This window comes from Cricetulus griseus, chromosome 4 (assembly GCF_003668045.3).
Source record: "Cricetulus griseus strain 17A/GY chromosome 4, alternate assembly CriGri-PICRH-1.0, whole genome shotgun sequence".
NCBI classification, from domain to species: domain Eukaryota; kingdom Metazoa; phylum Chordata; class Mammalia; order Rodentia; family Cricetidae; genus Cricetulus; species Cricetulus griseus.
The window spans coordinates 228,709,864-228,736,384 of NC_048597.1; the positions used below are offsets into that span (position 1 = coordinate 228,709,864).

The 26,521-nt window shown below is 44.1% G+C and overlaps 2 protein-coding genes across 6 annotated transcripts in view; both read left to right on the forward strand.

Moving 5' to 3' along the window:
• The first annotated feature begins 1,830 nt into the window (after positions 1 to 1,830).
• On the forward strand, positions 1,831 to 4,592 carry Ss18l2 (SS18 like 2). Its single transcript, XM_027415441.2, has 3 exons — positions 1,831 to 2,003; positions 2,140 to 2,216; positions 4,296 to 4,592. Exons 1-3 carry the CDS (start codon positions 1,935 to 1,937, stop codon positions 4,381 to 4,383), a joined length of 234 nt encoding a protein of 77 aa, XP_027271242.1. The 5' UTR covers positions 1,831 to 1,934; the 3' UTR covers positions 4,384 to 4,592.
• A 3,182-nt stretch (positions 4,593 to 7,774) lies between these two features.
• The window catches only part of Nktr (natural killer cell triggering receptor), a 38,039-nt gene continuing 19,292 nt past the window's right edge, over positions 7,775 to 26,521 (forward strand). For 2 of the 5 annotated variants that reach the window (XM_027415442.2, XM_027415443.2), the window contains exons 1-6: positions 7,776 to 7,923; positions 8,073 to 8,152; positions 15,200 to 15,274; positions 15,978 to 16,085; positions 17,010 to 17,054; positions 18,822 to 18,909. In XM_027415442.2, coding sequence (XP_027271243.1) covers positions 8,095 to 8,152; positions 15,200 to 15,274; positions 15,978 to 16,085; positions 17,010 to 17,054; positions 18,822 to 18,909 — 374 coding nt within the window. In that variant the 5' untranslated portion in view covers positions 7,776 to 7,923; positions 8,073 to 8,094. Of the gene's footprint in view, positions 7,924 to 8,072; positions 8,153 to 15,199; positions 15,275 to 15,977; positions 16,086 to 17,009; positions 17,055 to 17,360; positions 17,389 to 18,821; positions 18,910 to 26,521 lie in introns of those variants that run through there. The other 3 variants (XM_035444073.1, XM_027415444.2, XM_027415445.2) reach the window with 3 other exon arrangements.

Genomic DNA, 26,521 nt, shown 5'->3' on the forward strand with positions numbered 1-26,521 from the left:
AGGGATGAATATGTATGTTATCGGTCTTGTAATCTTTGTTTATTTTTTTATGTCTGTAGCCAGAATTTTCAAGAGGTCTCCCCTAGTTAAACCTGATCTCCAATAACCTTGAAGGAATCCACAGCCCTTTGTTTCTCATGGAAACAAAAGCATAACCTCTTCTCCAACACAATATGTTTTCTGAATTCCATTTTAAAGTTAAGATGTCCCTAAAGTATTTAGGCTGCTTTAATTCACAGCCAGAGAAACCCTGTCTTTAAAAAAAAAAAAAGTAGAAAAGTCCAACCAAACTAGAGTGTGGCTCGTGTGGGGAGTGGCTGTGCCTGGCATGCCTGTGTGAAGCCTTGGGCTCCACACCCAGCACTATGTAAACACCTGCAGTTCCAGCACTCTGGGGAGTCAAGCTCACAGTCATCCCTGGTGAGTTTGAAGCCAGCCTGAGACACTTTTTTTTTTTTTTTTTTTTTTTGAGACAGGGTTTCTCTGTAGCTTTGGCTGCCCTGGAACTCACCTTGTAGACCAGGCTGGCCTTGCACTCACAGAGATCCACCAGGTGCTTGGGATTAAAGGCGTGCACCACCACTGCCCTGCATCTATCACACTCTTCATGACATACGACCCCCTTGCACGGCCATCCTTCTGTCCCACCTACCATCCATCTCCTCCTGCGCTGTGTAAGTGCTGATGCCACGTGAATCTGTGCTATACACACTGCCAACCTCAACCAGGTCCTTGATGCCATCCAGCAGATGCCAACTTCCGAGCTGAGCGAGTCCTGCCACCTCTGTAATCTGCACATCCTCACGCTGAGACATTTCCTCCCCTGGAGGGCTTGTTCTCCACGCTAGGGTCAATGCCCTCCTCAGCTCCCCCTCCTGCTAAAGTCATTGGCTCCTCCACTGTCTGAGCAGGAACTGAGGACAGAATGGCATTCAGCAAGGGCTCTGTCCTGTTCTTGATGGCTCTACTTCTGCCCACCCTGCCTTCTGCGGGATCTCTGGGAGGACTCCTGTGGGGAGAGACCCTCATGTGGGAACTTGAGAAGCAACGAGTCCTGACCTCACACAGGCAGGTCACCCCAAATTCTCTCATTGAATCCCCATGCAAACCTGCTCTAGGTCAGGGAAAGGAAGCTCCAGGAAGACCCTCAAGATCTCCCACCTAAGTGAAATTGTAGCGCCACACTGCCCAGGCCCAGAGTCTGACGGTCATTTGATCAATAGGATTGGGTGGTGGGTGGGGGTTGCACCTATTTTCTGATCTGTAAAATGGAGAAAATATTTTTAGGTTTGCAATGAGTGCGATTTCGTAACCAATTCTTTCTCAGGTGTGTATGTGTGTCTGCCACATGTGTGTGGGTGCCCGGGCAGGCCAGAAGAGAATACTGTCTCCCGGAGCTGGAGTTAGAGGTGCTTGGACTCCAACTCCTCTCCTCTGTACGAGCGGGTAAGCCGGTTAACCGCCGGCCCTGGCAAGCTGAGTTAATGTGCAGAGAGAATCTGGGCACATTGAAGGATTTCCCAGGTTAAGAGGAAAGCTAATACCAGTGCTCTCTGGTTTGGTCTGCCTGGAGGCAACACCCTCAGTGCTCACTGCTCGTGAATTAGAGTTTCTTCACCAAGGGTACGGGACAGCCAGGCTGCGGAGAGGCGGGTCAGACCCTGGCTGTCAATCTTCAGCCAAGTCCCGCCTACGGCGGAGCGCCGCGGCCTACGCAAGAGCAGGCTCGCGCGTTCAATCACCAGCGACGCCCGCCCCGCCGCGCATCCACCCAATCAGCGTCGGTTCTGTCGCCCCGCCTCCCGAGGGGCGGGGATGGACTCGGCGGCGGCTCAGGCTTGGCGTCAGCGGCGCGCGACGGTGCTGCTGCCGCGGCTGCTGCGGGCGCTGCGCTCGGGGTTGCGGGGTTACGGGGTTGCGAGCTCACTCGCGGCATGTCGGTCATCTTCGCCCCGGACTGGCTTCGCGGCAAGGCCAAGGTCAACCAGGAGACCATCCAGCGGGTGAGCGTCCCCGAGGCGGGGCCTGTCGCGGGGTTCCCTGCGGGGGCCGGGCGGCAGCGGGAGGGATGGGATGGGAGCCGGGGCCCCGCCTGACGCCGCCCTGCACTCCCTCTCGGCCCGCCCGTCCGCCTTCCAGCTCCTGGAGGAGAACGACCAGCTGATCCGCTGTATCGTGGAGTACCAGAACAAGGGCCGGGCGAACGAGTGCGTCCAGTAAGTGCCTCCGGGGCCGCCTGGGTGACGACGGGACGCCGCTGGGAAAGGAGAGGTTCCCTGGGCCTCAGTGGCTCTGCCTGCCTCTAGTGCTAGCTGGCACTTGTCAGCCTGCGGCAGGAGGATGGCCACAAGTGCGAGGCCTGCTAAGGTGACATAGCAAGACTCTGTGCTTATTTACCTCCCTCCCCAGTGCGTTATTTACTCACTGCTCAAAACCATATAGGTAGTTTATGGTAGAGCCTGGACTTTATTCAGGGTTTCGCATCAGCCCCGTCAGCTGATGACCAGGGAAGCATCCGAAAGCTAGACTCAGGTAAGAGCCCTGTTGCCTCTTTGCTGGTGAATTTCACTTCCATTCCCAAGTAAATCCAGTCCGGACGTTTGGTTAACTAGCAGTCAGCCTATGAGAGATACACAGGACCAACAAAGGGATTTCTGTGTTAAACCGAAGGTTAAATCGGGATAGAACTAATGTGCTCTCTGTAAGACTCAGAATTCTAGACCCTTTTCTAAATTCGGTCCAAGAATTAGTCACCTGCCATCCTTCTTCAGATACCTCGATGGGATAGCGGAATTTCCATTGTGAGGTGTTTATGTTTGACTCCAGCATTTGGTGGTTTGCTTTTTTACAATTTGTGGAAAACACTGATTTTTAGACCATGCCTGCCGAATACTTCTCTTTGGTACATTGACTCTTGCAAAAGGATAGGAAAAGCCTTACAAATCTGTCCTGGTTTTTCACATTGTGAATGTTTCACTCCCTGCATGGCAAGCAATTGAGAATTGCTACAGTCATATGCTCACCTTAATCATACAAGGGACTCCTCTCTCTCTCTCTCTCTCTCTCTCTCTCTCTCTCTCTCCCTCTCTCTCTTTTCCCTCCTCCTCCCTCCCTCCCTCCCTCCCTCCCTCCCTCCCTCCCTCCCTCCGTCTCTTCAAAGTTTCTCTGTGAACTTGCTCTATAGGCAAGGCTGGCTTTGAAGTCAGAGATCCACCTGCCTCTGCCTCCTGAGTGCTGGGTGTACTATAGACTAGGAAGCAGTGTTTGACATACAGGGGAATAAGAAGCTCAAAAGATTCCAAATCTCTTGTGGAGCTGACATTCTAGAGTCTAGAATCCAGAGAGAGGGATGGAGAATTGGCTCAGAGGTTAAGAGCACTTATTGCTCTTGCAGAGGACCCAGGTTCAATTCCCAGTAATGGTGGCTCATATAACTCATAGTTGCAGGGGATCTGATGCTCTGGGCATCGGGCACATATGTGGTGCACATACATACATGTAGGCAAAACATTCATACACAGAACCTAGCGGGAAGAAATATAATGAGACACGTAATAATAAGTGCTTTGAGTGGGGTAAAGTTAGGGTGTGACAGAGAACCTTGTCTGCCTCTTGTACAGGAAATTCAGAGTTCAATTTCCAACGCTGCAGAGATCAAGCATGGCAAGTCGGGGGTAAACTGGGGTGCAGAGTGCCTCTAATAAGGTAGTGTTGAATGAAGCCCTGTGCCCCAGAGATAGGCAGGATAAAGGTGCTGAATATCCTCAGGCCACATCAAGGAGGCCCTGTGTTCAGAATTTAACAAAGGGAAAGCCATAGGAGATGGGCACACAGAGTAACTGAAGAATCCTGTCACGTGAGACCTTGTAGGGATGAGATGACGTCTTTAGAGGGGTTTACAACGGTTGCTGTGATGACCCCAGCCCTGGAGAATAAAGCAGGGCTGCAGTGTAGATCATGGGGTGAGTAAACTACTATTGTAGCCCAAGCAAGTCAGTCACGGTTGCTTGTTTGGTCTAACACTCGCGTGCACATGCACGTGCGTGAGCGTGTGTGCGCGCACGCGTGCGTGAGAGAGGAGAGAGAGAGAGAGAGAATCGAGGAGGTTCCAAGTTAAACAAGAATTTAGTGAAGTGAGGTGTGGGAGGCAGAGGCAGGTGGAGGAAAAGTTAAAGGTTGGTGGTGACCTGTGTCATTCGGTCAGGGGAATGCCACCCCACCACAGGCAGCAGGCTCTCTTCTAGCTTGCATGGTTTGTAAAGACAAGCGTCTAATTCTGGTTTTTCCGCTCCTAGGTACCAGCATGTCTTGCATAGAAATCTCATTTATTTAGCTACCATCGCAGATGCCAACACAAGCAGCCTTACAAAGGCAGTGGAATAATCAATCTTCCAGGAAGCTGCTATGAGGCGTGACTGAATGGAGCCCATCTCCTGTGAAATAGAGACAGAATTGTTAGTAACTGAGCAAGTTAGAATGTGGGCAAAAGTCTGTGCTTCTTTCTAGACTGTGAAGAAAGTTGCTACTAATTCTACTGTATTCTTAGTGTAAATATTTTAATAATAAAGATTATTATTTTGGTGGTCAGTTGATCCGGTTCTTTTTTTTTTTTTTTTTTTTTTTCTCGAGACAGGGTTTCTCTGTGCTTTGGAGGCTGTCCTGCAACTAGCTCTTGTAGACCAGGCTGGTCTCGAACTCACAGAGATCCGCCTGCCTCTGCCTCCCGAGTGCTGGGATTAAAGGCGTGCGCCACCAACGCCCAGCTTTGATCTGGTTCTTTCACTTTGTGCTTTTGCACTCAGGAGTCCCTGGAGGCTGGGGATGCAGCTCAGTGGAACAGGACTTGCCTAGGGTATGTGAGGTTCTGGGTTCTATCTACAACACGGAAGGGAGAAGGGAATCAAGGAAGAAAGAGAAGGGAGGGAATAAAAAAAAATAGATGTATTGACTTCAAGTTCATGAAAACTTCCTCCTCTTGGCATCTGGGAATTTAAGTTTCTCCTTTTATGTTTAAATCCAGTCTTCAGAAAACCATTAAAAATTGTGATAAGGGTGCTGAAGCACAGCTCTTCACAGTTGATGGCTTCTGGTGGGGGTCGGGGTGGGGAAGGCTCAGTCTTCTTTATGGGTTGGCCACTGGGAATTTGGCCATGCTCCAGTGAGTGTATGAGCAACACAAAATTAAACTTTGGTTTCTTCTACTGCTGCTGTTTTGGGGAAGTTCACAAGGGTTGGGGGCAGACGTGGGAGGACTGGGAGGGAATGCATTACATGAAATTCCCAAATAATCAATAAAAATAATACACAATAAATAAACCCAGTCTTCCTGTGTCATGCAGGGTGGGACTCAAATCTTGGAGGCCTTTCTGTGTTCCATGGCCTGTGTAGAAGACTTTCAACCCATGATTACTTGGCTTTGTGACCACATATGACTATCAGTGCCTCTGCCATTTTTATAACATTGTAAAGCCTGCGTCTTTAAGTGCCGTTCAGTGGTATGAAGTACAGTCACCTCATGGTGCAGCCATCACCATCAACCAACTCAGGTTTATCTGGTAGAACTGAAGCTCACAAACTCATTTCCCTCTACCCTTCACCCCTGTTCTGTATGACACCTCTACTTTGTCAGTTTAGTTGCTGTTAGTACCTTCTGTTTGTAGAAGCAAGTTCTGATGGTCTGTTTTGGTCATCAACTTGACTGCATCTGCAACCAGCTAAAATCCAACCTGCTGGGCACTCCTCTGAGGGATATTTTGGAATTATTTGAAAGAGGAAGATTTGCCCTAAATCTGAGCCTCACTTTCCTTTTAACAGATAAAAGGACCTGGAAGAAGGAACTGATTTTGCTTGCACTACCACTGCTAAGCTCACCTGTCCTTTGTTGATTGATAGTAGAACCAGCCTGGTTGAGATCCCAACAGATCAAAGACCAGCAGCTCCCCAGGAATCTTCGAGACCTCAGTGTAAGATTGGGATTGCTGAGATATCCAGCCTCTTGGGCTGAGCAGCTAACAGATTTTCAGTTTTTTTTTTTTTTAAAGATTTATTATGTATACAACATTCTGCTTCCATGTATATCTGCACACCAGAAGAGGGCACCAGATCTCATAATAGATGGTTGTGAGCCATCACATGGTTGCTGGGAATTGAATTCAGGACCTCTGGAAGAGACTCAGTGCTCTTAACAGCTGAGCCATCTCTCCAGCCCCCAGATTTTCAGTTTTTAATAAGAGAATAAGCTAGTAAGCCCCAGTCTTCCATGGCCTCTGCTTCAGTTCCTGCCCCCAGATTCCTACCCTCACTTTCTCTGCATGATGGACCATGACCAGGGTGTTCAAGCCAAATAAACTCTTCCCTCCACAGGTTGCTTTTTGGCATGGAGGTGTATCCACAGCATAGAAAGCAAACTGATACATGGGATGTCTATCCTTTCACAGCTCTCGGGTTTCACAGCATAAAAGTGAAATACCTTGAAAATGCATCCTTGTTGTATATCAAGCCTTCAAGTAGGAAGGGATCAAGAATGAGTAATGTATGTATATATGTTGTGCATGTACGTATGAAAATGTCATTGTTCTCTGTGAGTTTTCGGCCAGCTGAGTGGGAGAAATAAATAGCCTTCCCCAGGGAAGCACATACCAATTGGTCATGCAATACCAAATGATCAGCCCTGAAAACACGCATACAAGTAACATCAGACTGAGCAGGTTGTTTAATTAAGGATCTATATGCATGTTCATATACGTATATACATTTAGCAACAATTAATAAAGAGGCCATGGATTTGAAAAGAATGAGGAGGGGATATGGAAGGACTTGGAGGAGGGAAAGAGTCAAATATGGCATAATTATAATCCTCCAAAATATGTTTTTCTTTGTTTTGTTTTTCAACACAGGGTTTCTCTGTGTTCCTCTTACTGTCCTGGCACTAGCTCTGTAGACCAGGCTGACTTGAAACTCACAGATATCCTCGTGCTTCTGCCTCCCCAGTGCTGGGATTAAAGGCGTGTGCAGTACTACCACCCAGCACCCACAAATCTTCTAACTCGAGACAGGGTAAGGAAATTTAAGGAAGCCCATATTGTGCGCCTTATGACGACAGATCGGATAGACAGGTATTCTGGCACTCGGGAGCCAAGGAATAGCACAGGTCCCAGCAAGTACAGCAGCTCACAGCCCTGCACCAGGGGAAGGCTTCCCCAGGGTTATCAGCTGTGCTCCTGCAGGAGCGGGGTCCCCGAGTTCGGCTCCAGGGGAGGGCTTCCCCAGGGTATCAGCTGTGCTCCTGCAGGAGAGGGGCCCCGCTGGGAGGGAAGAGCCCAGGAGGGTGGCAGAGACAGCAGGCACGGCCCCGAGCAGCGCGGGGTTTATATAGGGCTTCTTAGGGGGCGGGGCTTTGTCCAGGGAGACTTCCAGGGTGGGGATTGGTCAGATTACAATCCCTGAGCTCGGATTGGTTAGGTCTCCTGCTCGGGGATTGGTTGCGTTTCTGCAGAGGTTTAGGGTGGGATCTGGCTGTGGTTCCAGGGTCAGGGTGCGTTCCTGGGCTGGGCCCGGCCGGCCCTTTTCCGCTTTCATCGCCTCGTCAGACAACCGGAAGTCTCGCGAGGCTATCTACGCGAGCCGTGGTTGACAGCAGGCCCCCGTCTGCGGACTTGGGATTGGACCGCTGACCCAGGGGGGCGGGGCCGGAGGGCCTTCACTCCGGCCCCAGCTCAGGGGGCTGACCGGCGGCGCGGTCGGACTCTCGCGATATCTGCCTGCAGTCTCGCGAGCTCCGGCGTGGCAGCGGGCGGCTGGCGCTGGCCGGGAGGAGGAGGCGGCGTTCCGTTGGTGACGTTGGGCCCCGGCGGCGCCGCAGGGCAGGCAGGGCCGGCAGGCAGGGCGTCCTCCCGCGCTGACCCGCCCGGGTTGTGCGGCCAGGTGAGCGGCTCCGCGGGGGCGCCGGGGCGCCGGGGCGGGGGCCCCGGGCGGGCGGCTCCTCGGGCCGCGCCCGTCAGGCAGCCCGCGCCCCCCGCCCGGCCCGCCCGCTCGCCCGCCGCCCGCCCTCAGCGTCCCCACCCTGTCCGCAGCTCCGCCGCCGCCGCGCTCGCGATGGGTGCTCAGGACCGGCCGCAGTGCCACTTCGACATCGAGATCAACCGGGAGCCGGGTGAGCCGGGGAGCGTGCGGGGAGCCGGGTGACCGGGGAGCGGGGAGCCGGGGCGTGCGGGGAGCGGGTGACCGGGGAGCAGGGGCGTGCGGGGAGCCGGGTGACCGGGGAGCGGCGGGGAGCGGGTGACCGGGGAGCCGGGGCGGCGGGGAGCGGGTGACCGGGGAGCAGGGGCGTGCGGGGAGCGGGAGCCGGGAGCGGGTGACCGGGGAGCAGGGGCGTGCGGGGCCGGGTGACCGGGGAGCGGCGGGCGTGCGGGGAGCCGGGCGTGCGGGGAGCGGGTGACCGGGGAGCAGGGGCGTGCGGGGAGCGGTGACCGGGGAGCAGGGGCGTGCGGGGAGCCGGGTGACCGGGGAGCGGGTGACCGGGAGCAGGGGGTGCGGGGGCCGGGTGACCGGGCGGCGGCGTGCGGGGAGCCGGGGCGTGCGGGGAGCGGGTGACCGGGGGAGCAGGGGCGTGCGGGGAGCCGGGTGACCGGGGAGCGGCGGGGAGCGGGTGACCGGGAGCAGGGGCGTGCGGGGGGCCGGGTGACCGGGGAGCAGCGGGCGTGCGGGGAGCGTCGGGTCCTCCCCGGGCTGCAGCTGCTGCTGTGCTGCTGTTGTGTCTCAGGGGTTCCACCGTGGTCACTAATATAAACACACAGGCGTACGCGCGCGTGCACACACAGGCACGTATATACACACATAATCACACATATATGCGTGCACGTGTACACACACACGCTGAGATTACACACATACATGCATCCACATGCACATTGAGACTACACACGTACATGCGTGCATAAGTGTGCGCACACACACATGCTGAGACTACACTCATACATTAATGCACACACTTGCTGAGACTACACTCTCATATATGCATGCACACACACACGGAGACTACACACATACATGTGTACACACACGTACACACACACTAAGACTACACACGTACATTCGTGCACATGTGCACACACGCACACATAAAACATGCCTTTACATAGCACAAACATGCATACACATGTATATGAACACATTTATTTTCCTGAAACACTTGTTCCAGGCGCAAAGTTCTTTGTTTATTTTGTTTTTTTTTTTTTTGTTTTGTTTTTTTTTGTTTGTTTTTTTTTGAGGCAGGGTTTCTCTGTGCAGCCCTGTCTATGCGGAACTCTCTCTGGAGACCATGCTGGCCTCGAACTCAGATCCACCTGCCTCCCGAGCGCTGGGATTAAAGGGTAGACTCAAGAGTTGCAAATGGCAGGCAGGAATTTTAATTGGAAGTGTGTTGTGTGTGCCCCATTTTATGTTGTGGATTTCTTAGGCGAGCTTGTCCTAGGCTCTGGAGATACAGTAGTGATTGAAACAGGGCTGGGACGTGTGTGTTTACATCCTGTCAGAAGAAGACAGGCAGTAAAGAAAGGGTGAGAACACACTCCTTCTAGGAGTGCTGTTGAGTAAGGTGGTGAGAAAAGGCCTTTTTAAAAAGTAGGTGGGAAGCTGAACCATGTGCTGCCTAGTGGACAAGAGTTTACTTAGGCTCTGAGACAAAGTAGAGAGCCCAGTGTGGCTGGAGTAGAGGGAGGAGAACAGGAGGACTCTGGCTCCATGATAGAGGAAGGAAGACCTTGAGGGACAGCGGAATGAAGTGATCTTAAAACTTTTGTTTCTCCCCTCTAACACTTCCACCCTTACTCTTGGTGCAGTTCATTAAGAATTTACCAAACTTAATGTGGAGACTTTTTTTCACAGACCATTGCAAACATAAGGCATGAGCATACTCAGAAAGCAATAGTTATTCACTTAGTAATATAACTCAGAAGTATTTTCCTAGAATGCCCAAGGACCTGGCTTTGGTCCCCAACATCACAGATATCAATCTTGAAAATACTTAATACAGTTACACAATCTTGGCTTAATGTCTATTTAAGGGCATCTTCTGTTTAAACTTTCTTCTTTTTTTGGGGGGGGGGTTGTTTCTTTGCTTTTTGAGACAGGGTTTTCCTGTGCAGTTCTGCCTGTCCTGGAATTCCCTTTCTAGTCCAGGCTGGCCATGAACTCACAGAGATCCTTGTGAAGAATTACTAATCAGACAGGAGTATAGTTGTGTGGAGAATACTTGCCTGTTATGTGTAAGGCTCCAAGTTCACTCAGCATCACAGATACAGTATCTGAGTTACTTTGATAGAGAAATCAAGATATACTGATAAGAATTGAGTACACTTAGTGTGTATTTTCAATTACCACCAATACAAAAGCAAAACAGATTGGTTTTTGAATTATAAAACTATTGAATGCATTCAAATACAGATTTAAAGGGAGTAAACCTATACATTCATTGTATAATAGGTTTTCTGTATGAAGTCAATAAATTGTTCCTATTGGAAATAATGCTGTGACTGTTTTTTTGTTATTAAGGATCTTAAGTTTTTAATTTCTTTGATACAGTATTCACTCCATGTCTGTTACTTACTGATATAGTATCGGTGGGTTGTAGCTTTTAAGAAACGAATGCATTTATCTGACTTGTCAGATTTGTGTGCATAGGCACTATTTGCCATGGTCTATAGTCATAACTCATGTTTCACTCCTGATTGGAAAGTGTGTTGTTTACCACTCTAATGGCAGTGTGGACCTGGGGGAGTAGGGCCTAAAAATGAGGTGGACTAAAGTCTCATGCACTAGTCAGCTTTATCCAGAGCACCAGGGAATTTATACTCTGAGGGTTAGGAACAGTCACAAGGACATGACACTCATGGCAAAAACATGTTTTCCCATAGAGGCATATGAATGAATAATAGCCAGTTGTAATCAATAATCTAAGTGAACTCACTGCTATCTATTACATCTGGGAGGGTCACCAAAGCACGTTCCAAACACGATTCTGTGTTTTTAAGAAACTGAGGTCACAAGACTCTTGTCTTGTTTGACTTGCTGAGACATGTCAACAGCTCCTCTTTTAGTTTTCTTAAGAATTTGGCCTGGACTGGAAGTTTTAAATTTAAGGTCCCCCTGAGCTACAGATTGCCTTTGAACCTTGAGGCCAACCTGAGCATCTCAATGGAGACCATGTCTCAAAAAGTGTCAAGAGTGCAGGTGCTGGAGGCTAATGAATGAAGTTTTTATTGGTGTGTGTGTGTGTGTGTGTGTGTGTGTGTGTGTGTGTGTGTTTATAGAAACTTACGGGGACAATGTTTACATCTTGTTTCCTTCCTTCATCTTTTACATTTGACACTGGAATCAAACCCAGGGCATCAGGCATCCTAACCACTGCTCCACTACTGAGCTGTGTGCCCAGCCCTCCCTTCTCACCCACTCTGAGCCCTGTTCTTTTCTTCTGGGTATGTTTCATGACCAGAGCTAATGCCTGTCACTGGAAATAAACTACTGAAGCATATTACTTACTTTCCTCAGAGACTATATCTTCAGAATGCCTCTGTTCCAAGTTCCAAAAACTGAAAGTATCAAATAGTACCTGTTTCCTATAAAGTAATACAATTCCATTAAGCTGTTTTTTGAAAGCCTAGTTTGTTCCACAGATGAGCTTAGTTAAAGTTGATATTGTTTGTTTTTACAGTGGTCAATTTCTGTATAGGATTTTCCTGAACTAACTCAAACTATACCTCCCCACCCTCTCTTTTCTAAAAAGACAGGGTTTCTCTGTGTAATTTTAGAGCAGGCTGGCCTCGAACTCACAGATTCCCCTGCTTCTTCCTCCTCAGTGCTGGGATTAAAGGCGTGCACCACCACTGCCTGGCCAAGTTATACATACCTCTTTATAGGTATAAACCATGACTTCTCTTTCAGTGGTAAAGTATGTGCCTAATGTGCTGCCATACATTAGGAACCTGATTGGGTTAATCCATTTATCCTAGGGGGTGGGGGGTGGGGGGTGTTGCCTCTGGCTTTTTGGAAATTCAAATTTAGGCCTTCATACTGTGGTGTAAGTGCTCTGCCTGTTGAATCATCTCCCCAGACCTTGCCATAGGGCAGTGTTTCTCAGCCTCCTAACATTGCAACCCTTTAATACAGTTCCTCATGTTGTGGGGACCCCCAACCATAAGATTATTTCCTTGCTACTTCATAACTGTGATTTTGCTACCGTTGTGAATTGTAATGTAAGTAGCTGATAGCATAATATCTGATATGTGACCCCGAAAGGGGTTGTGACGCATAGGTCGATAATCATTGCTCTAGGATATTTAAAACACATTTTTCTGCTGATAGCAATTTGCTTTGTTTTTATTTATATTTTATGTGCATGGGTATTTTGTCTGCATGTATGTCTGTGTACACCTTTAATCCCAGCACTTTGGAGGCTAGAAGAGGGCATGAGGGCATAAGATCCCTTGGAACTGGAGTTACTGTGAGCTACCAGGGGGTGCTAGAAGTTGAACCTGGGTCTTCTGTAAGAGCAGCCAGGATTCTTGATTGCTGAGCTATCTCTAGCTGGATATGGCAGTGTTTTTAACCTTGCACCAAATTAAAATCATACCAGTTTTATTTTTTGTCTCTCCTCCAGTCTTAATGTGCTATAGACAAGACAAATCTTTTTCACGAAACCTTGCCTCCTCAGATGAAGAATCCAATTGAAAATTTTCTGCATCAAGTTAGGTTATTGTAGTTAGGCCTACATCTTTGAATGTTAGAGATGTTCATATTTTCAGGTTTATTGTGTTACTAGGAAACTTTCATCAGCTTTCATTTTAAAGCAGTGGTTCTCAACCTGTGAGTCCTAACCCCTTTGGGGACAAATGAGCCTTACACACAGGGGTCTCCTAAGGCCATTGGAAGTCACAGATATTTACATTATGATTCATAAGAGTAACAAAATTACAGTTATGAAGTAGCAATGGAAATAAATTTATGACTGGGATTCACCACAGCATGAGGAACTATTAAGGGGTAACAGCATTAGGAGGATTGAGAACCACTGTTTTAAAGCCTTGTGAATTTTAGGGGAAAACGGAAAACTAAAAAACAAATCCACTTGATTTAAATGTTACTATGATCTTAAGAAAGCCTAGGTTGAAGCCAGTGTAGTGGCAAACACCTTTAATTCTAGCACTTTGAGGCCAGCTTGGTCTACAGAGGGAGTTCCAGGACAGCCAGGGATACACAGAGAAACCCTGTTGCTCTGGCTATCTTATGTAGACCATCAAGCTGGCCTCCAACTCAGCGATCCACCTGCTTCTGCCGCCTAAGTGAGTACTACGCTGCAATCTCTTAGGACTGAGTGTTGGTAGTTGTGAGCCACCAGGTGTGGGTGCTAAAAGCAGAACCCTGGTCCTCTGCAAGAATAGGAAGCACTTTTTTTTTTTTTTTTTTTCCTTGAGACAAGATTTCTACAGTTTGTGTTTTGTTTTGTTTTGGAGACAAAGTTTCTCTGTAACAGCACTAGCTATCCTGGAACTTGCTTTGTAGAGTAGGCTGGCTTCAAAACCCAACAGGAATTTCTCCTGTCTAGAGTGTCCATGATAGGTGTCCATAGTGCAAGAAAGGACAGTCTGTGTCTATTCTAAGCATGACTTACATTTGATCTACAGTTCAGTTTGATTTATCCTGTCTGTCTCTTTAAATAAAATGTCCATAAGGGAAAAGATTTTGTAGACTGAGAGAGGAGAATTGTAAACTAAAACTCCATTTCTTGGGGGCCAGAGACACGGCTTTGAGCTTGAACCCTGTAACCCACATAGTGGAAGGAGAAAATGTATTCTTGCATGTTGTCCTGTGACCTCAATACATGCCCTGAAATACATGCATACCATTCCCACCAGTAAGTAAAGGAAATGTAATAAACTTTAAAAATCTTTTCACTGAGACTCTTTCAACAGGTCTGTACAGTCAGCACTGGTTTCTTGTTTGCTTTTTCAGATAGGGTTTCTCTGTGTAGCCCTACCTGTCCTGGAATTCACGCTGTAGAGGCTGGCCTTGAGCTTAGAGGTCTGCCTTCTAAGTACTGGGATTAAAGGCATTTGCCAGAATTTTTTTTTTTTTTTTTTTAATGATAATACTAAAACAGGATTTACACTTTCAGGAAGATCTTCAAAAAACAAACAAGCAAAAGTAATTCACAAGCTGAATGGAGGTGGTGCACACTTTTAATCCCAGCACTCAGGGAGGTAGAGGCAAGCAGATCTTTGAGTTCAAGGCCAGCCTGGTCTATAGAGCCAGTTCCAGGACAGCCAGGGCTACACAGAGAAACCCTGTCTCAAAAAACAAACAAAAAAAGTCTTAGTTTTGATTTATACATTGCCAATTAACAAGTGTAACCCATAAACAACAGCATGGTAATTTAAAACAGTTCAGAAGAATATGGAGACCAGAATTTGTGAACTGTTTTCCAGGGCATAGTGTATTCCTTTTTATTGTTGTGGTGTCTTCTGAGCAACCTTTTCTCCCCTGGCTCTCAGGGAGTGGAACTTGAGCTCCAGAAAGCATGGCCGAGCTTTCCTTCTAACTGCACTTGGCAAATAGACTCTTAAGGAGGTTGTGCCCATCACTGACAGGGCCTAATGGGTCATACAACTATTAATTAAGAATACTTGAGGCAGTGTGGGGGATGGGGAGTAACACACTACCTTAATCCCAGCACTCAGGAGGCAGAGGCCGGCGGATCTTTGTGAGTTCGAGACCAGCATGGTCTACAAAGTGAGTTCCAGGACAGCCAGGGTTACAGAGAAAAACTCTGTCTCAGCAAACTTAAAAAAAAAAAAGGAATGCTTTGGAGCTAGGAGTGTATGTAGCTCGATACTAGAACACTTTTGTATATATGAGGCATGGGTTTGATCTTTAGCCTAGCAATACCAAACAGATTTTTTTAGAAGGGTTATTCTGTATTAAATGGGTCTAATGTACAAGAAGGCTCTGTTAAAAATATTAAAAAACACTTTAAATTGTACAGTTTTTGTGCTAGAGCCATGAGTTTTAGTACCGTGTATGGAAGTGATCTCTAAAACATAAAGAAGAAACTCACTGTTACTTGGGTGTCTCCCAGTAAGTTCTTATATGAAATATTTGTATTAACTTGCTCACTGTTTTTTTCCCCTCGTGTATTTTGTTTCAGTTGGTCGAATTATGTTTCAGCTCTTCTCAGACATATGTCCAAAAACATGCAAAAACTTCCTGTGCCTGTGCTCAGGTGAGTGAGTTTTAACCTGTTTTCAATAAGGATGTCTGGCTGCTTGCAGCTATGTCTGCTTTGAGCCAGGGGAACTTTCATAAAAATATAATTGTCTATGAAATGAGTTTTACAGCTAAAATGTTATTATTACATCATATAAAATGAAGGAAACATTTCTTGAGAGGACAGGAGGAAAACAAATTTTAAAATGATAATATTCTGTTTCATGTAATAAAATCTTTATGTATTAGTTTGCCAAATAAGACATCTTCAAAATTAATTTATCTTGGAAAAATTGTATCCAAATTTTAATTCTTTAAATAGATTCAGCACCTCAAATTATAAATGCATAATATTACTTTTCATTATGTATCACTGCACATACCCTAGCCAAACAGAATTAAAAGAGAAAATGTTAAATATTAGAAATAGCAAACTTCATTTTTAAAACCTTTATTTGACTATAAGGAGACACAACATTTGAACTAATTTATTTCATCCATCTCCATTCTTGTCTCCTGTAGCGCAGAATTGTTTCTAGATTTTGTGTTACTTAGTTTGGTTTGTATGTTACATATGTGTGCTACCCACATTGTGTCATCTGTCTGTGTCTTACATCTCATGGTATCAGCACATGGGAGGGATTTGACTGCAGATTAGCTTGTTGTTTTTTCCCATGGAGTGATGGGTTTGTAGCTAAACTTGTTTTTTTCTTCCCCAGGGGAGAAAGGCCTTGGGAAAACAACTGGGAAGAAGTTGTGTTATAAAGGTTCTACATTCCACCGTGTGGTTAAAAACTTTATGATTCAGGGTGGGGACTTCAGTGAAGGTAGAGCTAAAGTTATATTCCTAATAAATCATCCGTCGGTGTTTAAAGATCTCATTGTTGCTTTTAATTGTGAATAATATCTTGTCACAGAACGATGTGAATATTGTCCTTGGTGCATCATTGTTGGGTGAACAGATGTTATAGATCTAGAATTTTGTGAAAAAATATAAGACTGATGTTTGATTTGTTTATGTAACTTATTTTAGCAACATTATGATTATCTCATAGATTACCTTCCAGTGAACACCATAGTACTGTCCAGTTACCGTTATTCTAGAAATTTCTTAGTGTGACTACTACGTGACATAAATGGGTTATAGTGTTTTTTATAATATTTTAAAGATTAAATTAATTGAATGTATCTGGAATCACAGGTTTTTTGTTTTTTTGTTTTGTTTTTGTAGCAATTAAAAGGTTCAGGATTTCCTTCAGGGTATTGAAGCCATCAAAAATATTGTATTGGGCTGGGAGTGTAGCTGAATGGTAGGACACTTCCTTGGTGTGTACCAGGCCCTGGTTTCAATCTCAAGCACTGCAGCCATAATAGAATAACAATTGTCATAGAGGTGGATGTGGTGGTGTACACGTAGAATCCCAACACTTGGGAGGTAGAGGCTAGGGATTTTGAATTTAAGGTCACCCTGACCTACAGTAGTGAGACCGTGTCTTAAAATGCAAAGCAGATGGAGCTGGCAAGGTATTCACCAGGTAAAGGCACTTGTGACCTACCTAGCCTGATGGCCTGCGTTCAGTCCCTGAGACTCACGTGATAGAAGGGGAGAACCAACTCCTGCAGGCTATCCTCTGACTTCCACACCCACACTGCTCCAACACACACGCACGCGCACACAGAGTAGATGTTTAAAAGATTCTAATTTTCATGTGTTGAGTTTTTAAATTTTGATCGTGGTTCCTTGTTTTCAGGTAACGGGAAAGGTGGAGAGTCCATCTATGGCGGATACTTTAAAGGTGAGGCCTGGTATTCTGTGTGTTTTTTGTTTTCAGTTCTGATATAAAGCAAGTTTGGTCGCATATGTTAATGAGAAGAGGTTTACTTGTAGTTCACTTTTGCATGAAACTAATGCTGCATGAAAATACTTTATTTGCATGAGTTTGGGGATCAATTATATTGTAATATATAACTTTTAATTGACAAGATTAATTAAGGCTAACTTTAAGGTTAAACATGACTTTCAGCATGGAGGTTAGGCAACTATATACATGAAAACTCCTATCTTCCTGCCTAAAACTGTCAACATATTCTTTTGTTTATAGAGAATGTGGTCTTTTGCAAAATGAAAAGGTAAGAGAACGAAGCTCAGTAACACAAACTCCACTCTGCTCCCTGTGCCCTCCTAATAAATCCATGGACAGTCTGGTCAGGTTGTGGCTGGATTTCTGTATTGTTTGAAGGCTTGGGAAAAAGCTATGTAATTTCATACATGTATCTGTGCCTTTGTTTCTTTACAATTGGTTATTAGTTCTACATAAGGGGGAAAAAAATCAAGTTGTGGTTTTCCCCCCTAAACCAAGGAATTTCTTTGGATAAAAATTGGTATTTTTCCCTTTTTCAAAGGTTTGTATGTTTTCTTCTGTGTACTAGAACTTTATGGTTGTATTTTACTCCTACAGTAGTAACATTTCATAAGTCTAACTATTGCACTTCCCCAAAAAGCCTTAGAAAAGTCAGTTGCAGGGATTTAGAGTGGGCTCCAGCATTGCTGGCTTGGATGCTCTGAATGCTTCAGTGTATAATGGTTTTTTATATTTCCTTTGGGGGAAATGGATCACTACTTTTTTTCAGAAGCCTGTCCCCAAGGTAACCATCTCTTTAAAGTTTTATGTTTCTGTTTGTTCTAAAGAAAGATCTGTTTGTATGAATGTAAAAGGAAATTTGGTTTTAAAGATGTGTCTCCCAAATATTTACCAGGCCTGACTCTGCGTAACTTCTGATATTAGAGGAGATCGGGTGCATCAGGGTAATATGGCTGTCTAGTTTTAAAGATATTTCCACTGAATTAAAGCCATCTTTAAGTGATGGCAGAATTTTTTCCCCTTTGTAGCTTGTTCTAATGGCATGTAGCAACTTACACTCAATGCTGTGGGCCTCTTTAATATGGCTGTTCCTTGTGGCAGATGCTGTTGTGTCTTAAAATTGTATTTTGCCTTTTAAAATGTTAGTTTCATACAGCTTTCTTCCTTAGGTAATTTTGTGATCCTTCGATAGTTTGACATTTTCCTAAAACGTAATATATGTAATATTTTTGTTCTCATAGACCAGCTTGACTTCAATAAATAATAAATAAGTTTACCATGCAGATGCTAAGCATTTAAGATTAAAACTCACTTATGTATAGTTCATATGTCAGGCTAATTGGAAACTTGAAGGAAATACATTTACTGTAGGTATTTTTCTAAAAATGTCTTGACTGGTCTACCCTGAGAGTCTGTAGTTTATATCATTTAGCTAAGTGTGTTGCTGCTGGAAGTGACTGTTCTAAGGCTGTTTGTACAGAGTGTTAAATACTTGTTCTTTTCCTCAAGGCTTTAATTAGTATCTTTTCAGCCTTTTTGTGCTTTTGTTATTTGATTAGTTAATTTTTTTTTCTAAATATTGCCAAATGTCTTACTGACCAGAAGAGGAATTTCATCTTTTGCTTTCAGTTTAGTACTTGAGCATAACTGCAAAAGCTGCTTATAGTTGGAGGCTAACAAGTTTGTGTTTTCTTCAAACAGATGAAAACTTTATTCTCAAACATGACAGAGCGTTCCTTTTGTCAATGGCAAATCGCGGGAAACATACCAATGGTTCCCAGTTTTTCATGTGAGTAGGCGTAATGCAGCTGAGCTTTTCCTACAGAGAGGCGCTGTTCATGAGAGAGATGGGTGGCTGACTTCCTTGTGCTGCTCAGGCTCTCACAGCTTTGGTTTGGCTCTGTGTTTCTGATGTACATAGTAACTGTAATCTCTAATGGCTGCTTCAGCACTCAGTCCCTATCCTGGATTTGAAGAATGGAACTGAAAAGTGCAACCTGAAGGTACATACTGTTTCTACACATGCTGGCCTTGTGAGGGAAGAGTTTGACTTTTAGCCTCTTCCTCACTTGAAGGCTGAGGTTAGAAACCTAGATTGGAATATGAACTCAAGATGAACATGCAAAAAAATGTCCATGATGTAGCCTCCTTGCTGGATGTGGTGGTGCCCGTCTTTAATCCTAGCACTTGGCAAGCAGAGTCAGGCCAGTTTCTGAGTTTGAGGCCAATGTGGTCTACAGAGTGAGTTCCAGGACGGCTAGGGCTGTAGAGCTTTATAGTGAGACCCTTAAAAAACAAACAAACAAAAAAACATTGTCTATGATGGACCCTAGGCACAAGTTGCTTTGGGTAAACCATTATGTGAGGTTTTTGTTTTTGATTTCTTTCTTACTATGAGCCTATTTTGAGATAACATTATTTCCTAATGAGGTATAGGAAAATGAGTAACCCAACATTGGCTGTCATTTTTCCAAAATTTGTAATATTACTCAACAAACTTTAAAGTACTAAATTTCTTTTCAAAGAGTCAAGTGCCTTTTGGGCTGGCTGTATGGCTCAGTGTTAGTAAAGCACTTGATATATAATCCCAATGACCTGAGTTAGATCTCCAGAACCCACATAAAGGTAGAAGGTGAAAACCAAGTCTGCAAAGTTGCCTTCTAATCTGCACGTGTACCTGCACACTCATATAGACGTCATACACAGTGACGATGAATACTTTTTAAAGAACATACCTTTTCTTGTTTATATATGCATGGACAACCAAAAACTAGATTCTCATGTAAAAACTGTTAAGTAAAACCTTTGGCATACTTTTAATTACATTCTTATCTAAACCTTTTTTTTTATTATCTCATCATATAAAATATGAAAGATAATTGTCCAGCATGCAGCTTAATGCTTTAGATAGTAATCTCTGGCGCTCTATGTCTGTTGGAGAAATGACTTCTTTTCCATCTTTGTGAATGGATAAATATGAATGGCGCTTCCCTGTCCTTAAAGGAGCCAGTTGTTCATCTAATGACTCACATTTGAAGTTTGTCTGAAAGACTTCCACCATGATCTGAAGAGTTCAGATAAGGGGCATTCTGTTCCTAAGGATGTTCTAAAAATGGAGAGCTGGTAGAAGGCAATGGTGCTGGAGCTAGGGGGAGGGAGCCTGAGACCCGCACTTGTGCACTGTTTGACCCCACAGATGGTTATTTCACTACTTTTCACTGCAGTACTTTCCTTTTCCTGACCTTTGTTCTGTTCGGGGTGGGGACAGTGCAAAGTAAAGAGTTAGATTTTCAAAACCTTTTTTGTAGTAAATCCATGTCAAAGCTGTTTGCTCTAAGTCCTCTGTTTCCATTTTTAAGCTTATCTGAACTGTGAACATGAAAAACTAACAATTCATTGGTCAGGATGGTGACATCTGAGGGCTCTAAAGTTTCTTTTTTATTATATCATTACATTTAAAATTTGCCTTAGCAGTAGTAGCAGTTTCTTGCCTCTATTACATATACTTAGCTTATTTATATAAACCTCTGTTACCTTATCATTTAATAGCTACTAGATCTCTAGGAACATTTAGTAAAGGCATTACTGCTTTCTGTATGGCCTAATTTTGCATTTGGTGGCTGTTTGAAGACGAGCGACAAATGAAAATTTTAAATCAGTAAGTTAGGAGTAAAAAAATTAAGCTCGTTTTCATAATTAACTCTAGATAGCAGTAAAATCACTGAATACATGATAAAAAAATTTCTAGGGGCTGGAGAGATGGCTCAGAGGTTAAGAGCTCTGACTGCTCTTCCAGGGGTCCTGAGTTCAATTCCCAGCAACCACATGGTGGCTCACAACCATCCGTTATGAGATCTGGTGCCCTCTTCTGGTGTGCAGATATACATGGAAGCAGAATGTTGTATACATTTACAAAAAAAAAAAAAATTCTAAAAAAAAAATTTCCATCTTTAGTTTGGTGAAAATTTATTTGAAACTTCCTTGTGGAGAGGAATTCTCAGTCTTGGAGGTAATTGAACATTTTGTACCCACGCAAGGTTGTTCTAATTTTTTTTTTTTTTTTTTTTTTTTTTTAAGTAACTTGTGTGCCCATGTGCTGCTTTTGTGCTGGCTGAAAATTCCAGTTTCCATGACTTGCAAGATAAAATCAAACTATTGTTCACATTTCTGAACAAGATACCCTGGCTTTCACAGAAAGGATAAATACAAAGAAGGAGATGGTAGCCAATAAAGGAGAAATCTTTGAAACTCTGGATCTTGCACGCCAATGTCCTTTTGGAGTTGGAAATAGTAAAAAGAATAATGTACTGTCTTTAGTTGTGTGTAATCATAGATGAGGCCTACCCAGTGGTTTTCCTGGAACAGCTCTGGGCTTTTGTTCTTTCATCACACACTTTGTGTGGTACCTTGAGTAGCAGTTCTGAAACAGAAAGGAAGGGTAATGTTAAAGGAGAGACTTCAGATGTGTCTTAGAGATTGTTTCCTTGGTCTTGCGAGAACCTGTAAAACATCTGTACAAAGTGGTACTCCGTTTGTGTCCCTCAAGTCTACTGCAGTTTCTGAGGAGTTGATTTGGTGCTGTCATTGTGGCATATGGCAGTCCCTCGGGGATTACTGTGCTCTGTGCACTGACCATTGTCTTCCCTTCCTAAGGTGTACACTGTTGTCATCACTATAATTTTACATGTATTGTTTTCAGTGGCTCAAACTGCGTGTGAAGAGAAAATATATCTTAGCAGATGCATGTCTTATGATCATATATAGTGAAGATGAGGTTTTCTTTACAAGTAAATTTGTAATTTACTTGTTAACTAACTCTGTTGACTGCTGTGTGAATGGGTGTTTGTGTTTGGGGGGTAGTGCTGCTCACATGTGGGAAGGAAATAACGTGGCCCCATCCCCCTCAAGCACTAAGGAATAAGATGAGTTCACACGGAAACGGTTTTGAAGGAATTCAGAATCTTGGGACCACACTCACCAAGTCAAACCATTAGTGTTTACTCATTTTGTCATTTTCTGTTTATTTTTTTAGGCCAAGTATTTAAAAAAAAAAAAAGGCAATAAATGCTATAGTGTAGGAAGTGATAGAAAGCTTATCTTGTATGTACAAGGACATAGGCTCAGTCAATAGCACTGCAGAAAACAAGTGAAGCAATGGATGAATCAGGTAAAAGCTGTTTTGTGTTCTATAGAGAATGAAATGCTAAATAAGGAAGAGAAAACATGTCCAGACCAGGCTGCTCCAGAGCCTCTTCTCACATGCTGGGATAAGAAAGCTGCTGACTGCATGCTCCAGGGGCATGAGCACTGTGTTGTGAGTCATTGTGGTTAAGTGTCAGAGGCAAGACACTGCTGAGAAAGAAAAGACAGCTGGGGAACTTTCGTTTACCTGTCATTGTTGGTGATAATTCTGGTGCTGGTTTATATTGCCTGTAGTTATTGAGAATACCGGAAAGCATTATAAAACGATGATTAGAAAGGTCAGTTCATAACTTCATCATTACAGCTCCTGGGATGGAATACATACCTTGCTATCAGGAAGTCTTGGTGTGGCTCATGCCTGTGATTCCAGCACTTGGGTGGCTGTGGAAGGAGAGCAGCTGTGGATTTTAGTGCAGAGTGAGCTCCAGGTCATCCTGGTATACACATCACATGATCCTGTCCAAGAAAGCCACACACACACACACACACACACACACACACACACACACACACGAGAGAGAGAGAGAGAGAGAGAGAGAGAGAGAGAGAGAGAGAGAGAGAGAGAGAGAGAGATCTTGGTTATAGTTCTGTTTTTTCTGTGCCCTGAGATTCTTTTTAAAATCTTTCTAGTATTTATAAAAGCTTGTGTCTTTATGCGTGCACGTGCGTTCATATTCTCGAGTGCACTTGAGAACAGAAGTTAGAAGTTGACATCAGGTATCTTTCTTTGTCAACCCCACCACACACACACACACACTTCTTCTTTTGAGACAGTTTCTCATTGAAGCTAGAACTCTCTCCAGAGTCTCCTAGGATAGCTGGCTGGCAAATCCCAGTAACACCCCCCTTGTTCTCTGCCTTCCCCGGGTCTAGCATTACAGGAACCTGCTCCCTCCAGCTATTATTGTAATAGTGAATGCTGGCTGTCGGAACTAGGGTCCCTCATGCTTACACAGTAAAGTACCCACCAAGCCATCTGGCCCCAGATAGCCCTGTTTTAAGATAAACTATAAACATTTTGGTACAAAAATGTCATAGAAAGAGCCTGTCTTATAGAAAGACCCTGAATATATGGAATGATTTGTGTACAAACATTGTTGTTTAAAAGAAATGGCTCTATAGCTACCTAATTTAATTCAGTAAGAAAAGCTTCTCAAAAAGGCTTGGGACTCATCTTGTGTAAACCAGGAGCTGCAGCAGTCACTCCCTCAGCTGCTACTAAAATATTTGTCAGTACAGGCCTTTAAAAACAACTTTATTTTGTGCACATAAGTGTTTTGCCGGCATATCTCAGTACCATGTGCATGCAGTGCCCTCAGAAGCCAGAAGAGGGCGTTGGAGCTGCTGGGACTGGAATTGTAGTGAGCTACCATATAGGTAGGTGCTGGGCATTGAACCTGGGTCCTCTGGAAGAGCATCTGGTGCTCTTACACTGAGCCTTCTCTCCAGCCCCAGTGTAGGCCTTTTATGGCTGCAAAGCTTTAGTGAATAGACTGTCACTGACCACAATTCCTGGTCATGATAATTTTTATGAAAACAAGATAATATAGAAATACAGTTGTTGTTGTTGTTTTTTCTCTTTTTCTCAGTGCTGGTGACCAGACTTAAACGATTCTGTAAATGCTAGGCAGAAGTCCTCTAAATTGAGGACCTCCACACCCAGCCTGTTGATTATATACATGAAGCCCCCCCCCCATTTTTATTTTATGTGTAAGGATGTTTTGCCTGCATGTATGTCTATGTACCATGTGGATACAATGCCTCTGGAGGCAGAGGAGGGCATCATCATACCTCCTGAGACGGGGTTACACAGCTGGTTGTGAGTGTGAGCTGCCGTGTGGGCGTAGGGAAGTGAACTCAGGTCCTGGCAGGCAGGCAGGCAGGCAGGCAGGCAGGCAGGCAGGCAGGCAGGCAGGCAGGCAGTGCTTGTACCACTGAGCCACGTCTCTAGTCCCGCTCATTGTAGCCATCATAAGTAAGGCAGGGCACATGATGTGGGGCTGTTTTCTATCATTTAAGAATCAGACTCACAAATGGCCCTTCATCTAATGACAGGGGAACACTCTCTCCAGGGTGGAAATCGAGTGTTTTTGGTAAGCAAAAGTAAATTTGGTGGAGAAATGGCTCATCCACACATTGAAGTTTACGTGAGAGGAAACGGCAGTAAATGCCATGACCCTAGGGTCCACTCTTGTTGTTGTTGTTGCTTTGGGCTCTGTTTTTAGGGAAGTCATAACTTCTTATTTCAGAAAGTTTTTGAGAGGAAAGAAGTTGGTGATACTTGAACTCAAAGCTACTTTCTCTGAATATCAAATGTCATTTCTGACACCCAGGCTTAGATTTACTGAGTGCTTTCTGACATACATATTAGCAGTCAGGAAGAAGTGCTGTGTGTAGTTATCATGTGTGTATATTTCCTTTATATTAGTGCTGAGTTTTAATTCTGGATGAGTGCCCATTGCCTGAAGACAGGTTTCCTGCTTTGTGACAGCCATAGTTTCAGGCTGTGAAGGAACTAGTTATATGTCAAAGGTGACATTAGAGTAGTTGTTTTTAGTGCCCTCTTACTTTAGGCCTGAGGGACCTTTCTGTTTTACACTCTGAAAACTGCATGGTTTAAAACTCTTTTGTGACCCTGATGCATGTATTAGTGCCTATATGAGAGATTCTGATCTACTTTTACAACATTTTAATTAATAGATCTAAAATCCTATCAAATTTTGTTTGTGGTATAGTTGGGTTTTGGTTTATATAGTAATAGGTTGTTTTTTATTTCATTAGTTAAAATTCATCAATGTGTATTCTTCAAAAAAAGTGGTCATAAGGGAAAGATCAGATTAGATGTGAACTCCTTGGCCAGGATTGGACATCATGCTCTCAGACTGTCTCTCTGTTGCCTTTTGAGTCTCAAAGAGAAGGTCCCTGAAGTTCTAATTGTGCCCTTAGGACTTTTTGTTCATTCTGTCCAACAACTTCACAGCTTGAGTATATGCAGCAAGCAGCGAGCATAGTCCAGATTCTACCCAAATCATTCTCCAGTGGGTGTGATATATATAATATACAATCAGCTCTGTGATGTTATGATATACAACCAAAAAATGGGTTTGAAAAGCAGAAGTCTTAACCGAATTAGTTAAGTTTCTCAAGTTGTGTTTGAATGATCTGAACTTGGTTTCTTTTTTTGTGGGGGATGGGGTGGGAATCTTTGCTTTTTACTGAAAGTTCCCACTTCTCAGTATTTGGATTTGTACATCTGTGTTCATATTCAAGATGCATTACCTTTTTGAGAAAGATGGAGTAGCTAGTTTCTGGTATTATAATTGGAGCTTTAATGTGTTATTAGCTGTTACCATTAAAATACCACGGGTCTGAAAAGATCTCCACAAGGCTTTTCTGAAAAAAAATTCATCTTTTCATCTTGTGAAAGAAAATTTAGAGCCCTCCATTTTAAAAAGCTTTCTTGCTTTGCATAAAACTCTAAAATTTTAATTTCAAAGTTATATTGATATTAAAACATAGATTCAGTCTTGTCTTAAAAGTGTATTACAATTTATTTCTTGCCATTTTTGTGTAAAATTTACAGAAAGAGTGTTACACCGTGCGCTCCAAAGGTAATGTCTCATTACTCTAAGGCTCTCTCTTTCTTTGTTTCTTTAATCCTATTGTTATGTGTATTGAAACATTTTAAGGAAAAAAGCTTTTTGCTTGTTCTGTGTAGCAGCAGTGTATGTAAAACAAGAGTGTTTGTTGCTCATGGTTAACCTAAGAAGTACAGTTCATCTCAGTGGCTCTCGTGTGTACCAGGCAGTGTTTTACATTAGGATTTTAGGAGCTAGTAAGGTCCAAAAGCTGCTCTGATGATGGCGTAAGCATAGTTTAGTCTTTGGAACAACAGCAGTACCTCTCAGTTTCCAGGGTTTGTGATTTAAGTGAACCCTTGTAGTGACTATTTAAGTAGATTGAGATTCAGCGAGAGTGACTGTGTCTCTAAGTGACAGGTGAAAACAGACATGTGTGAGCACTGGAGCTTTATAGTTTGAAATGGTTTCTGTGTGTTTCTCTTCTGGGTGTGCTTTAGTAAGTGTGTGTGAATTTACACTTGAGTCTTCATTTACTGCATGTGTGTCCCTGTCACGTGTGACATCATTGAGAATACTGGATATAGTAAAGAGTTGGTGGGTGGGGTTTCTCTGTCAGCT